A 16,433-nucleotide genomic window follows, 5' to 3' on the forward strand; every position below is an offset into this window, starting at 1 on the left:
ATTTTGAATTGACTGACAGATGAGCTGCACGAAAGCGCTCTGTGGTGCGACAGGATTTTAAACAACTTCCCGAGTGGCCGCGGACAGGCGCTGAATGCTGCCGCCGGTGTGTGTACACTCATTGAACGTGTTCTAATTTTAAAGGCACGGTGCGAAGTTCAGCACCCTTAAAGGGGTCGCACACCGATGCTCAGCTCAGCTCAGCGCCGCGACACGTCTTTAAAATATTGAGCACCCCCATATTGCCAAAATGGTATGATCCTCGTTTCATAACACCCGCGAAGATTTGACTGTGAGATTGGTGCTCGAATCCGGCTCCGCATATCGATGCATCGAATCTTCGACTTTTCGGGGTCACCCCTAATATATCCACAACTTTCCCGAACTCTGACCTTTTCCATGATCGCTATGGCAACATAGAACAAGCCGGTAACGAACTTCCGGTTTACGTTAGTCTGTACTGTTATTTGCTAAACGTTGGTTGTATTATCAGGATTCAGGAGTAAACTTTTATAAAAACGCTTCAGGCAAAATGATCACATGTTCCAGATGGTCGCATGGATCTGACTATCTTACAAGAACTTACTAATATCTGCAGCACTAAGCGGTTCATCTGAGTTATGCGGCGCAGACATTTTGCCACTGTGTGGTGGTAGGCTTGGCTGTTCCCATGAACCACGCGAGAGTTACCTTCCATCCATGCGCCTGTAAATCGATTTTATTTTATTATAAATAAAGGTTTATTTGTTTCTAGTTATTTATTTTGTTCACCCGCATCCCATTCACCCATCAAATATTATCCCGCGCCGCACTCGGTTGTGCTGGGTCCCGCGGGAGTGCAGGTCTCTATTTGGATAGTAACGTTAGGCTGTTCGAGCAGTCTTGCTACACATTAAATCTGTAAATTATTTAAAACAATAAACATACCCCTTGCAAAAAAATAAACAGTTTTACTGCAGTAGCCTATTTTAAATAGGTTAAACTAATATATAAACTCAATAATTACATTTACAGCAATTAAATGTTTATTTTATATTACAATGCATTTAAATTCATTAAAGTTCATGCATCTATTTTCATGTTGATTAAAAAAAAGTACTGACAATGTCTGACATGAACATTTCAACAATTACAAATATTAAAATACAAATATTACTTCTACATCACAATTCTTGAGTTTATTTGAAGCTCGTTGGGCATTGAATGGAAGGTGTAGGGTGGTGCTAGCTAACATGTCAAATGGGTCCGTTTATGTTGCATGGTTTATGGAAGCAAGGTTTCGGAGGTGTGAGACCCAGGCGCTCAGTGGCACTCAGCGCTCATTAACCCCAGCGAGAGCAGCCTTAACTCGGCTCGTCCTTCTGACTGCCGCTGCCTGGCAGAAGCCCCTCCCATGACGCAAATTCGCGTCTGTTGTGTAGTGAATGAAGTGAATGGATTCAAAATGTTCACGCGTCCAAGTTCGCGTGAATAGCGCTATTTATTTGCGTCACTCGCGGATGGTGTGAGCGCAGCATAACTGTTATGTGTGCTAAACCGGAACTGAGATACCATCAGCCGGAAGTATCGAGTGTCATGGCGACGCCCACTAAGACTTGCAGGAAAGTTGTGGATATGTATATATATATATATATATATATATATATATATATATATATATATATATATATATATATATATATATAAAAACATCATATACACACATTAACAAAGGCCGAAAATTACACTTTGTAAAATGACTTCACTTTATAAATTATCTTCCGATGTATAAAAATAAGAGAAATAGTCTTTGGAGCCCCACCCCGGGCTGAACAAGGAATGTTTGTGACTAGATCCTAGGCCGGAACATTATATATAGGGCCAACGTTTCCGCCCGAACCCCTTTAGACGGTGCACCAGCACACGAGACTCCGCCATAGCAAACAGACAAACAAAGAAATGGTAAGAATAAACTTAAACTATTTGTTAAAGAGTGAGCGAAAGTTTAAATAAAGTATATTAAACCCAAAATAACGTTGTTGTGAATTGTTTTTACTTACTGCAAACTAAATTGACATTAAACACCTAAACAAACTAACCTGACTGAGGCTCTGCCAACAACTGTTCCAGCGTACACATAACCAGTGGTGCCACCATAGACATCATCATATAGGTGTATATGTCTATGCCACTCTATCATTTTGAGTTATATTAATAGTTTTTAATGACTCTGTACGATTTCCTCTATGATGCCATATTTCAGGTCAAGCTAAATATTCATGACACTGTTAAATAATTTGACAGAGTATTGACACTTAAAGGTGGGGTAGGTAGGACTGATTTTAAACACTTTTGGTTAAATTTGTTTCAACTTTCTTTATATGTCAATACATAATTAAAATGTAAGTACTCTGAAAAGGAGAGTATAAAAATCGCGTGAGTCTAGATTTTTTAATCTGCAATAAACATCGCTCATTAATTTCATTCGGGACGGAACAAATGATTGGCTTGGGTGACTGTCACTCTCTCTCACTACCATGGCTACCACCCCTTTCGCTACAGGATCACGTGCCCACGTGCGCGCGCCCGTTTGATTTGGGGAGTTGAAGAAGCAGGAAACCTAGGAAGTGCAAAATAATGGCAGAGAAAGATTCAGAATTCACAGTGCCAGGTTTTGCAGTCAGCCAAGGCAAACAATGCAAAAAAAGGAAAATGGTAGAAGAAAAGGCAATGCACAAAAGGTATTTGGATAAACAAAGAAACGAGAGTAAATATTGGCGTGACTTTCCAACGGTGGCGAGAACTGAGGGACCTCAAGGGGCTGAAAAGAGACTCTTTGATGGCTGTATTTCTGCTGGACAGGTAATCTTTCATTTTGATTATACATTTTTTTGGTTTATGTTTTCATGGAACAAGTATCACTAGTAGGCTACACGTAGCTGCCTAATATAGCTACCATAACATACTTAGCATAAAGTTACAATGTTATACACTTAGCCATTAGTAGGTGATAAATACTCACTATGCTTAGCTCAAGTTAATCTCTGTTGTGTTGAATTTCGCTAAATTTAACTTTAGATAACAAAATGCATGTGTAAAAGCTAGTACACCGCATCCAAGAACTTATTTTTAGAACTAAGTTAGCTTTAGCTACCCTCTGTCTAAACCAGCGTTTCCCAATCGAAACGTGAGCGGGGGTGCCGTGTAAAAGTTGCCGGTACGCACTTGCACCATGGTTCATCTCACATCTGATGATGCATCTTTAATATGGGTTGTAACTTGAAAAACATGCTTTTATGTATGTTTCTGTCGATGGATACACATGCTGGCTCCTCAGTGATAGGCCTAACGTTACAACAGCGCTAATAAAAGAAAAACGGGCAAAACGGTCTCTCTTTGTAAACTGTGTTCAATGCATGCGAGTGCTGCCGTATGACCAGTCATTTCGCCACCCGGGTATATTCGCCAGAAGACGCGAATGAGAACTCTGCAGTGTGAAGATCTGTCTCTGCTGCACTCATCCGAGAGCGAAAGTATGTCAACATGTCCATCTTGATGAGTATCCAAGCAGACATAGTCTGAATATGGCTTTAGAGAACTTTACACAGTCGAGAAAGATGACGCATATCCCTATATTAGGTCTTAATCTCCAGGTGGAGATTATCCAGGTGGTGCTGCACATTGGTGGGGGTTGAGGAGATTCCCCCTTCTATGTAAAGCACTTTGGGTGCCTTGAAAAGCGCTATATAAATTGAACGCATCATTATTATTATTATTATTGTGTAAGTTTAATAAGGATTAATATTTATTTAAACAGTTAAATATGCAGTTATTTTACATTTGATTATTTATTCAATTTCTCTACCTAAAAACTAATGTTAGACCTACCTGAAACAGTATTACTGATGTTATTAGAAATATATATATATATATATATATATATATATTGTGTGTGTGTGTGTGTGTGTATCAATGCTACCCGTTTTTAGCTTTGCCTTATTTATATTTTATAAATATAACTAGCTCGTTACCGAATCAAGCAAAAATATATTAAACTTTATCAGTATCGGTATTCTAGCTTGATAGTGAGTACTAAAAGACATCTTATTTGTTTATATTCACTGATAAAGTTAGATGTTTTCTTACATGTGATTCTGACATGATGTCATGACATGCACTCTGCTCGTCTGAGGTAAATAATGCGTCTTCCAGCTGATTGGTCGGTTCGTATGTATAATACGCCATAAAATGCGTCTCATATGCACGCGAAAAACCGCGTGCCATAGACACGCCAAAATGAGTTTTGGCGTATACATTCCACGGCATTGCACACTCGTACTATTTATACGCATTTTTGTGAGAATACCCTGGGTCTACAGACACTCGATTTGTATACTTTTTCTTTCAGAGTACTTACATTTTAATTATGTATTGATATATAAAGAAAGTTTAAACAAATTTCGAAAAAAACATTTTTTAACCAATTCCTACCTGCCCTACCTTTAATGACATGTTAATGACAAATTCAACTTGTACCACTGTAGTTTAGGTCAAGAAATATATTCATGACAATGTTATGAAATAATTTGACAGAGTATTGACACTTAATGACATGTTAATGACAAATTTAATTTATAAAAATATTATTACATTATAATGGCCTCATGACAGTTTAATAATAATAATAATAATAATAATAATAATAGATTTTATATATATAGAGATTTTAACATGATTTGTGGGTGGAGAAGCAGCGAACAGACAACGCCAGCGTCCTCTCCCCCATGTTGCCTAGCAACTAATGTAATGTAATGTAAACCCATAAAGCTAAGTAGTTTCTTATATTTGATAATTAATCTGCTGTCATTTCATGTCTGTTTATGACAGGTTATGTTGTCTTGGTAATGTCAAGTTGTCATGACAATGACACTGACGGGTTATGATGTATTGGTTTATGTCAAGTTGTCATAACAAAGACAACTACAAATACAAAACTACAAATGTCATGATTGTATTAAAAATTACATAATTGAGCGAAAAACACTTTTTTTCACAAAAACAGTTGTCATAAACATGCATAAAAACTCATGCCATGTCATGATTATAAAGGAGTCATGTCAGTTTTATGCACACCCCTTCAAGTATGTGTTACCAAATATCCAAATAAAATGAATTACTAAATTAACTGTATAAACTATAATACTGATCTGCCAACATTGTCGCTATATGATAAATTGAAATAAGCTGATAACATCATTTTCTCCAGAGCGACTGTACAGCCGAATCAAATTCTGTTGCAGTATTGAGAAAAGCACAGACACACACCATCACACACACTGATCGTATTGTCTATATGAGCATTTATTACACACAGACACGTTGTTTCAGTGACAGAAGTTCAGCTGCAGTATTAATGCAATGAAGAGACTCTATAACATCTCACTGTCACTGATTTATCATGAGCTCACAGCATTATGGGTAGAATCTCTCTACTTTTTATTAATTCATCACAACAGTTTAATTGTTGCTGAAGCATCATTAAGCCCAAACCCAGGATAGAGCGGCTGAGTGAATCTGGTCCTGACTGTGTGGAAGAGGCTCATTGTGTCTCCAGAGACGCTGTAGAAGGACAGAGTTCCTGCACTGTGATCCACATACACTCCTACTCTATTATCTCTATCACCGGGCGTTTCAGAGAGAGAAGTCATTAGGTTATTGTGATAGAAAAAGCAACTATATAACGGAAAGGACATGCAGTACAAACTCCAGGACTGATCATTACGGCCAAACCGACACTCATCATACTCTCCCTTCCTGCGGATGCCCTTATAGGACACTGCTATATCCACACCGAACCCATTCCACTCAACCTCCCAGTAAGCGCGTCCACTCACACTGTCACTACACAACACCTGCCATGGACCATCAAATCTGTCATAATGATAAGGAACCGGATCTGTGTTAGTGCGAGCAACCACTCTGTTCCACCCAGAGATAAGTTTATGTGCTGTGTTCATATCCAGATTGGGGTGAATTAAATCTGATGGAGAGAAAACACATCAGCATCAGGAATTATGAATCTGATCTTTTAATGTATCTGAACTCTTCATGTTTAATATATCAGCAGTGTCTCAGTTCAGTTTAATCATCATTCACATGATCAACTCTAAAACTCTTCTGTCATGTTTCCCCTTCTCCAGGAAGAACATGAACACACTCAGAGTTTTTCTGCTTGTGTTCTCAGTGACTTACATTGGAGGAAGTCGTCCCTGGTCTCGGGAACAGCGACTGTGGAAATCAACAGAAATGAAGAGTGTTATCATCATGCCAAGAGAAAATGATCCTGCATCCATTACTAACACATGCAGAAATCCTCCAACACAGAAGATATTTAGCAAAATGCTGCTGCTGTTTCCAGAGCCCAAATCCTGACACAAGCACTATTGAGGGCGAAAAAAGTGGCGTCAATGTGTTTTGTTGTAAGAACTGCAGAACAGAAACAAAAAATTGCAAACTATATAATATATTTCCATAAACACACACATTACACAATAGAAAACAAAAAATAGTATTTTTCTTTCTAATACAACAACATTAATCAGTTTTCCACTTTCCACTTGGGGTATTTATTTATTTGATTAAAAGGGGGCATTTTACAACTCCTGCATGCCAAAATCATCAGTATTAAAACAATAAAAGACCTAAAATATTTCAGTTGGTGTGCAATGAATTTAAAATATATGAAAGTTTAATTTTTATCATTACATACACAAAATAATGAACTTTTATCACAATATGCATTTTTTTTAGAAGGACCTGTATATATATATATATATATATATACATAAAAGCTTTGCCCCGGAGAGCCGAAGTCTGTTTTCTACATGGCTTTGTAGGGAGCTATGTTTCTTTAATAAAGATGCAAACCAAGGCAAGAGATGCGTCTCTCATGTGAGCGTCTCTTCCACCTGTGGCATCTCTACATGCCCACATGATTTCGTATCCATGATAGTCGAAAATGGCGCCATCGAGGGCACAAAAACACATGAAGTAAACGGTTTTCTCCTTGACTTTGCCACCGGACAGAAACCTAACCTCAATCTAATTGCATTTGGGGATCTCTCATTCCCGGTGCCAGTCAAACTGTACCTTGGTCACCGCGTGAACACCCACCTCGATAAATTCCTCATCATGGATTTACTATCATGTGAGGAACAATCGCAGGCCAGCTGCTCGAAGTCTGCAGACCCAGAGATTCACCATCATCATTCCCACCCATACGGAAAAGTCTCGCTAAAAACATGTGTGATTCTTATGTTCCAACAGAAAACTATAAGGATCATATATGCTGCAAAAACCACATATACAAATTGTACAATATTCATGTATTTTCAATCATATATGTCCTACACTGTAAAAAATATATGCTGGATTGTGTTAAATACAACCCCTGTAAATCAGTGAGCTTTTACTTTAGTAAATTAATTATCAAGTAAAAAACGAATAAAAATGGGTAACCCTAACGCAAAGAAAATATTTCTTATATATGTGAATGATAAATATATTAAATTATTTAACTGCATATTAAAAATATACAGGATACATATATTACAATACTTAATAATACATGAGGAATTGCTGCTTTCAATTAGAAAAAATATGTGACAATATATCTACTTATATATCATAATGTATGTCATTTTATATGATGTGCATGTGATGATATACCCAAAAATATATTGAACAAAATAATATATATATTAAAAAATAAAAGGAACTGTAGTCCGTTACAGTTACTGAGAAAGTGCTATTATATTACAGTTACTTATGAAAATGTTAACAATTACAAAGGGTTTTATATATATATATATATATATATATATATACACACACACACACACACACACACACACACACACACACACACACACACACACACACACACACATATACAGTTAACAATAACACAAGTCAAGCACACCGGCATGTTCCTAAATATTTAGCAAAGAGCTGTAACGGCTGAAAAGTGCACCGACATTATTTTTAATAAAAGTAACATAGTTTTTTTGGTTTTTGGCCAAAAGTCAACCTCACTTTATCCACTATTTCAACCTATCTCCCTCTATTAAATTGAGCAAAAACACATGAAATAACAATTAATTTTAACATATAACCTGCTTTAAACCAGAAGTAAAGCATGATGGGAAGTAGAAATTTGCTGTAACTCATTCTGTAAAAGTGTTTATGTGTGTGTACAGGCATTCACATTAATATGGAAAATTCAATATACAGTAAGGCTACACAATAAAGGATACAACTTAATGGATATTACATGTAATACTATTTATATCTTAATTACTAAATATTGTATGTGTTAAAATATAGCCATATTTTTTAAATATAGTCAATATGCATACATTGCAGTAGCTATATTAAAAAAGGCTTTAGTTTCCTTTATTCCTTTATATTTCCTTTAATATAGGCTATTTTGCATATAATTGCAGTATATTCCCATATGTTTGTTTCGTAATGTTCTACCCATACAACTATTTGTTAACAGTAATATCAGCAATATTTAAAAAAATAATGATTAAACACTCACTCTAAGCGTTAGGCTTAGACGATGAAGATTTCTGTAACAAAAATAGCCTTAGTTCTGTCATCGCAGACTGCGCATGCGTCACCGCGCCGCGGCCAGGAGGAAATCAATCGCGGGTTCTTGTTGTCTTCGTGATATGATTGCCTCCCAGCGGGACCACGAAGTGTCGAGCTCCAGGTAAGAATTGTGTTTGTCATGTCGTTCTCAAAGCAAATGTTAACTTATTTAATTGCAAGATTTGCTTAAAGATTTGTAAATTGTTCGTTTCTGTTATCATGTCGGTGCTACAGCCTTAGCTACTGTTAGGTAACGTACAGGTAACTTTAAGCCTAATTATGCTGCGCACGTGCAAAAATTAAATTACAAGTATTTAATGTGCAAAAACAAGTGAACAATGATTATATTTGTATTAAAGTTATTAAACTATATGATTGGTCTCCTCATTTGTTAGTCCCTTTGAATAAAAACGTCTGCTAAATGATCAAATGTAAAAAACGACTATTCTAGTTGTTTAACTGTAATTTGGTTACTAAGTTAAACCCTAAAGCTCATGGTTTGCATAGATAACGTTATACAACGATTGTGTGTGACAGTGAAAGCTGAGCAAAAGTTAGAATAAATGTAATGTGATTTGTTTACCGGTGTGTTCCTTTTGTGATCATTAATAGTCTATTTTGTGCCAATTCACTTTAAAAGAGTTAATGTTTTAGTGAACTTGAGTTTGCAAATTGCTCTAATGTAGTTAAAATATAAACTTCTATAATTTGCATTCATGTAACTGCAACATATATGAATCTAAATGATGTACAATATTACAATTTTGTAATAGAAAGTAAGTAACTGTATAAGAATATATTGTTATACTGAAAAAAAAAAACATTATAATGAAACATGTTTCTAATATTCCTGTATGTAAATGGGGTGGTCAAGAAGATTTTCTTTTTCTTCCACAGAAAGATCTTCATGAAAACATTTGAAGACCACGCAAGAAGAACAGGTTCAGCCACAGACTGGTTCATCCCATGAGGACTGGTTCAGTTCTGAAGCGGAAGTGTTGAAGAAGTTTATGTAATGTGAGTTGTAAGACTTGAACTAATGTTAACAAATGAGACTTTATTGTAATGTATTAACTAACATGAACTAACAATGAGCAATACATTATTACAGTATTTATTAAACTTTGTCAATTTTTAACGTTTAGTTCACCCAAAAATGTATGTTGTTAAAATGACCCTCATGTCGTACCAAAACCCATAAGACGTTCATTTATTTCCAGAACACAACAAATAAAGCTTTAATATGTGTACTATAATTACTATGTAAAATAAGTTAATATAGTAATTGATATAGATACTGATATAGATATCCATATTTATAACCTTATTGACTAAAATAACCAGCTCATGGCAGACGACTTGCGTCCAGAGAGCGACCTGAGTGATGCGATGTAGGAGTAGCGTAAGCTTCAACGTCTCTGGGCAACAAAATCAAGCGCTTCTCTTATACCGAATCCTCTTTAAATTCAAATTCGTGACCAGTGTTTTGTTTTCCTCTATTCTCTGCATAACCGCATTCATCAATACATCATGCTTCAGGTCAGAGGTCACTCTTTTGGCGTAAGTAGACACGCACGGTTGACTGCCGGAAGATAGATATTTTAGTCTAAAGTCAAAAATATGGATATTTTTCCAATAAAAAATGCATAGCTTCTCTTCAGAAGGCCTTTTTTAAATGATTTTTTTTAAATGTCCTGATAATTTACTCACCCCCATGTCATTCAAGATGTTCATGTCTTTCTTTCTTCAGTCGAAAAGAAATTCAGTTTTTTGAAGACAATATTCCAGGATTTTTCATCATATAATGGTTTACAGTTGCAACCAAAATACTGAAGGTCCAAATCAATGCAGTTCCACCTTCGTGTTTACAAAGCGCTCATGTGAAGACTAATACAAATGCCCTCTAGCAAATAAAAATAATATAAAACAACGATATTGGAGGATTTTGAAGTTGAAAATTTAGTGTTTTTTCTAAAGGGCGTTTATTAGTCTTCACACGAGCGCTTTGTAAACACGAGGGCAGGACTTCTGCCTACGTCTATGTGACCATTTACACGTGATTATGTCATCCTTGGCATCTCGCAGAGCTGAGCAAGTTGAACAATAAAGGTTGAAATGTATATTCATTTTTTTAAATGACTGATCGTTTGACTAGATAAGACCCTATTCCTCATCTGGGATCACGCAGAGGCTATGAAGCCCTTTGAAAAGCATTATATGATGAACAATCCTGGAATGTTTTCTTCAAGAAACTTAATTTCTTTTCCACTGAAGAAATAAAGACATGAACATCTTGGATGAGATGGGGGTGAGTAAATTATCAGTCAATTTTCATTTTGGGGTGAACTAATCCGTTAATTCTCTTTGATTGATGGCCATGACACTGTGGTCAATGTATTTTGTTGTTGTTTTTTGGGTTTTGTTTTTTTCCTGAGCAAAGTTCAGTTTGCTATCAAGTTGGAATTGTAAATTACTCATGTGGAGTATAATTTGATTTGACTTGACTTGACTTGACTTTTATTGTCCCCTTGGGGAAATTTGTTTGCAATTGTTTCCACATGCGTAATCACAACACAAACAACACACATAATACACAGAAGAAAAAAACAAAAAAACAATATACAATAAGAATAACATTAAAAAATTTTTTTTTTAAAAAAACATCACTGAGACCAGCTCAGTAGACACTGCAAAAATACTATTTTTCATTTAAAATTTTAACTGCTTGTGGCATAAAAGATTTTTTCCCCCTATTTTTAAAAAACACTGGTATTCTAAATCTGCGCCCTGATGGTAATCTCTCAAACTCATTAAAAAGAGGATGCCTATTATCCAATATAATTTTCATTGCTTTCTTCCGACATCGTGTTTGATATATTTGTTCTAAGCCTGACAGAGGAATGCCAGTTAGCTTACTTGCAGTACTTACAATTTTCCTAAGTGAACTCTTTAGCACAACTGAGAGATTTCCATACCAGCAGGTAATACAAAAAGTCAAGACACTTTCAATAAAAGAGTTATAAAACAATCTTAATATTGGGACACGTACATTAAATGACACCATCTTCCTTAGGAAGTATACTCTTTGCTGTCCCTTTATACACACAGCATCAGTCCATTTATCCCACTTCAACTTGTGATCCAAAACAACCCCAAGGTATTTATACTCATTAACACTCTCAATAGGCTCCCCCTTAATAGTAGTCACACTCATCAAAGACTCTTTCCTAAAATCAATACTCATCTCCTTAGTTTTTGCAATATTTAACTTAAGGTTTGAAGTGTCGCACCAGGAAATAAATTCATTTAAAACTGGTCCGTGATTTTCCTCATCCCCCTGAAGGAGACTAACTAATGCTGTATCATCAGCAAATTTAATTAGGTATCTCCCTGGATGTGTACTTGTACAGTTATTCGTATACAAAATAAACAATAAAGGTGAGAGGACACAGCCTTGCGGAGATCCAACATTAGTAATCTGTTTCTCAGACAGTGTGTCCCCCACACACACTCGCTGAACTCGATTTCTTAAAAAGTCCTGCAGCCAAAGAATAAGCCCCCTGTCTACGGAGAACTCTGTGGCTAGTCTTTCAACCAAAATAGATGGTACAATATTATTAAAAGCTGAAGAAAAGTCTGCGAATAATATTTTCACATGATTTTTGGGACCTTCAAGATGTGAGTAGATAATGTGCAATAATGTTAAAATTGCATCATCCAGACCCTTATTTGGCTGATATGCAAATTGAATCTGTGACACTAGATACCGTTTAACAAGCCTTTCAAAGCTTTTAAACACCAAAGAGGTTAATGCAATTGGCCGATAGTCACTAAGCTCTACTGGTTTATTCTTTTTTGGAATAGGTATGATAGTTGAGGTTTTCCATATAGTTGGTATAACATGCTGGTCTAAAGATGTTTGAAACAACAAACTGAACATTTTGGCTAATTGCTCAGCGCAGTTATTTAACACTCGTCCACAGATGTTATCAGGTCCTGGGCTCTTGTATCTGTTACATCTTTGAAACAGTTCCTTGACCTCAGCCTCTTTGATGAGAAAATTACTATTAATCACCGTCGAGAAAGTCCTCTCATTATTACTGTTATTACTATCCTCATCCTCACTTGTATCCTCAAAGCGTGAAAAGAACTGATTTAACCTATTTGCTAATTCAAAGTCTCCGTTTATTGCTTCTATAGTTGTAGTTTTTGTGTTATGATTTCCCTTACTTTTATGTGGTATACTAATCATCGTCCGGATGCCTTCCCATGCCTGTTTAGAGTTTCCCTGTAACATTTTAGCTTCAATTTTTTGTTTATATAGTGCCTTATCCACCTTAATTTGTCGTTTGATTTCTCTTTGAATATCCCTTTTAGCAAAAACATCATTATTATAATATGCTATTTTCTTCTTATTCAATAGTTGTTTAAGTTTCTTTGAAACCCATGGCTTATTGTTTGGAAATATAGTGAACGTTTTTGTGGGTAGAACTGACTCTACACAGAACTGTATATAATCTGAGACCACATTTGTATAGGTATCAATATCTGGAGAATCAAATGTATCCCACATAGTACACTCAAAACATCCCTGAAGGCACATAATACTATCATCATTCCAAATTCTCACAGTCTTAACCTGGGGCTTCTCTCTTTTCAGAAGTCTTTGGTATTTGGGCCGAAGATTGACAACATTGTGATCAGCTTGTCCCAATGGGGGCAGCGTGGAGGCAGAAAAGGCATCTTTAACATTGCCATAACACTTGTCCAGTGTCTTATTTTTCCTAGTGCAACAGTCCACATACTGATAATAAGTCCTTAAACAATTTTTCAAAGCACAGTTATTAAAATCCCCCAAAATAAATTTGGGAGCATCAGGAGACATAGTATCGAGCCTTTGTGAGAGTTTATATAATACGTCTGAAGCTTTAGCTGTATTTGCTTGAGGATGTATGTAAACCACTGTGAAAAACAGCTGTGGGAACTCCCGAGGTAGGTAGAATGGTCTGAGTGATACACTCAGTAATTCAATATCTGGAGTACAGAGAGATTCTCTTACCACCACTTGTCTGCACCAGTTTTCCCTGATAAGAAGACATACTCCACCACCGCGAGACTTTGCCGTAATGTTAGAATCGCGATCCGTTCGATGCAACGTGAAGCCGGTGGGTTCAATCTCACTTGACGGGATGCTCTCGTTCAGCCAAGTTTCTGTAATCACCAAAACACAGGCGTTTCTGTATTCATGCATATAGCGAAGATTCGCAGTCAATTCCTCTGTTTTCCCCCGCATGGATTGGGCATTAATCAATAAAATCGTAGGCAAGGGAAATTTATTTCCCAGGTTTTTTAATCTCTGCCGAATCCCACCTCTTCTGCCTCGTCTCCGTTTCCTTTTAGTTCTAATGGCCTTGACTTGTGAAGATTTCAAATAGCTTGGTATACTGTGGTAAGATGTTGACTCAGTGTGTTTGTTGCACTGGAGTAAAAATTCCCGGCTATACCGAACAACTCCGCCTGCGGCTTTTTCGGCATTTAGTGCATTAATTAAATTAATACTTAAAATCCATAAAATGAGTCCAACAATCCATCCGTGAAACTCCATATTACTGGCGAGAGAAAGGAATTGTTTATAAAACAACGCAGACTTACTAACAAACAAACAAACAAACTATTCGCATGTGAAATACACTGCAGGTCGCCACAGAGCAGCGCCCCCGGAACGCCCCGGAACGCAAAATAAACTCAAATTTACTCAACTATAATTTGAGTATTTCATTTTGTGTTGAAATAAAAGTGTTTCCATCACAAATTTGTGTATGTCATTGATTGAAATCATATATAAAAAGCATAAAAAGCATATAAAATAAAATAAAATAAAAATAAAATATATGGTTAGTATATGCAGAGATGTTGTAATATTGACTGAAATCATGTATGATTATTATATGTAGTTTATATTATATAAACTTGAAGAGCTAACACCATTTCCCTATTAAAAAAATATGAAATCTGTATAAAAAGCATATAAACAAATGACACAAAATATAAATAAATCCTATATGACTTTAATATGACTAGCATATGATTCAGTATAAGAACTTTATATGATTTGTATATGAATATCATGTATTTTCTACTAATACCATATACCATTGCATACAGTTTACATGTAAAACTCATATAAGATTATTGCAGTATTCATACATGACCCAGAAGTTTTCTGTGTGCTTTTTAGTATGAAATGGGCCATAAACGGTCTGATTTTGTGTATGACATATATTATGGGACTTACATTAAACATATATGATAATTCTGACTGATTTAAGTAAGGAAAATATATGGTCGCTATAAATGAACCATATAGGTTTTTTTCATATGGGCAGCGCGAGCCGTAAACGTAGATTTGTTGAGTGAGCAAGCGAAAGGGACAGACCCCTCTTTTTTTATACCCACCACCCAAACCCATTCAGGAGCCTGCAACCTGAGAGCAGACTGAAAGTAGAGAGGAAATGGCGAAAATCAAACAACCTATCTGATGTGGGTAAGTATCTCTGCTCTCTTCCTTCTCAAATGATGTCCATGCAGCTAAATCCTCATATTTCCAAAACAAAATCAACAGCACCTCAGACTCACGCACACTTTTCAGAACTTTCAACTCTCTCCTCTGTACCCCTCCACCACCTCCCACCCCCGCTTTATCTGCAGACGATCTTACCCATTTTTTCACAGATAAAACCACAATCATCAGCAGTCAGTCCCCCCCCCCACACACACACATGATTTTAATTCAGCCACATCCACAGCCAAACATCTTCTCTACACTCACTGAGGCTGAGGTATCTAAACTTCTCCTCTTCAGCCATCCCACTACCTGCCCTCTAGATCCCATCCCCTCACACCTTCTACAAGCCATCTCCCCTACACTCTTACCAGCACTCACACACATCATCAACACATCTCTCTGCACCGGCATCTTCCCTACTACATTCAAGCTGGCTCAGGTAACCCCACCGCTTAAAAAAACCACATTAGACACATCACTTGTAGAGAACTACAGAGCCGTTTCTCTCCTACCATTCATAGCGTAAACACTTGAATGAGTTAACCAGGTCTCATCTTTCCTCTCACAGTCTAATAAACTGGACGTGAACCAGTCAGGTTTCAAAAAGGGCCAGAACGCTGCGGCACGTCTTGTCTTCAATGAGCCCAAAAGGGCTCATGTCACATCCCTCTTGATTTCTCTACATTGGCTACCACTCGCTGCCCGAATCAAATTCAAAGCTCAAACTCTTTCTTATGGATCCACCACAAGCTCAGCACCCGAATACTACGACTCGCTCCTACGAGTCTACACCACCACCAGAAGCCTTCACTCAGCTAATGAGTCTACAACCCAACCAGAAGGAATAATCTGAGGTTTGATGCACAGGATTACACCCAAGAATGTGATAATTTTTTAGATTCTGTTGTAAATGAAGATACATCTTTCAGAGTGATAATCGACCCTCTAAAGGTTTGATCACTTTTTAGTCTAATTAATACAGGAAAGTCAACAGGACCAGATGGCATTTCAGCCATACTTTTAAAATCATGTGCAGAGGAGCTTAGCCAGGCATGGTGTCCTATTTTCCAACGATCTGTGGATTGTCATAAGGTCCCTGATATTTGGAAAAAATCTGTTGTTATTCCGATACAAAAAAAGTCGAATTCAATGGAAAATAATGATTATAGGCCCATAGCCTTGACATCATGTGTCATGAAGTGCTTTGAGAGATATATGGTGTCCTTGTTAAAGA

The 16,433-nt window shown here is 36.6% G+C and overlaps 1 protein-coding gene across 2 annotated transcripts in view; it reads right to left on the minus strand.

The window, feature by feature from the left end:
* Positions 1-5,322: 5,322 nt before the first annotated feature.
* LOC137091673 (cytolytic toxin-alpha-like) overlaps positions 5,323-16,433 on the minus strand; it is a 106,950-nt gene continuing 95,839 nt past the window's right edge. Inside the window, exons 6-8 of one of the 2 annotated variants that reach the window (XM_067456310.1) lie at positions 13,694-13,845; positions 6,232-6,267; positions 5,879-6,019 (exon numbers count right to left, since the gene is read on the minus strand). In XM_067456310.1, the coding sequence (XP_067312411.1) occupies positions 6,014-6,019; positions 6,232-6,267; positions 13,694-13,845 (194 nt within the window). In that variant the 3' untranslated portion in view covers positions 5,879-6,013. Of the gene's footprint in view, positions 6,020-6,231; positions 6,268-13,693; positions 13,846-16,433 lie in introns of both variants that reach the window. The other variant, XM_067456309.1, reaches the window with a different exon arrangement.

This window comes from Pseudorasbora parva, chromosome 10, assembly GCF_024679245.1.
Source record: "Pseudorasbora parva isolate DD20220531a chromosome 10, ASM2467924v1, whole genome shotgun sequence".
In the NCBI taxonomy this organism is placed as follows: domain Eukaryota; kingdom Metazoa; phylum Chordata; class Actinopteri; order Cypriniformes; family Gobionidae; genus Pseudorasbora; species Pseudorasbora parva.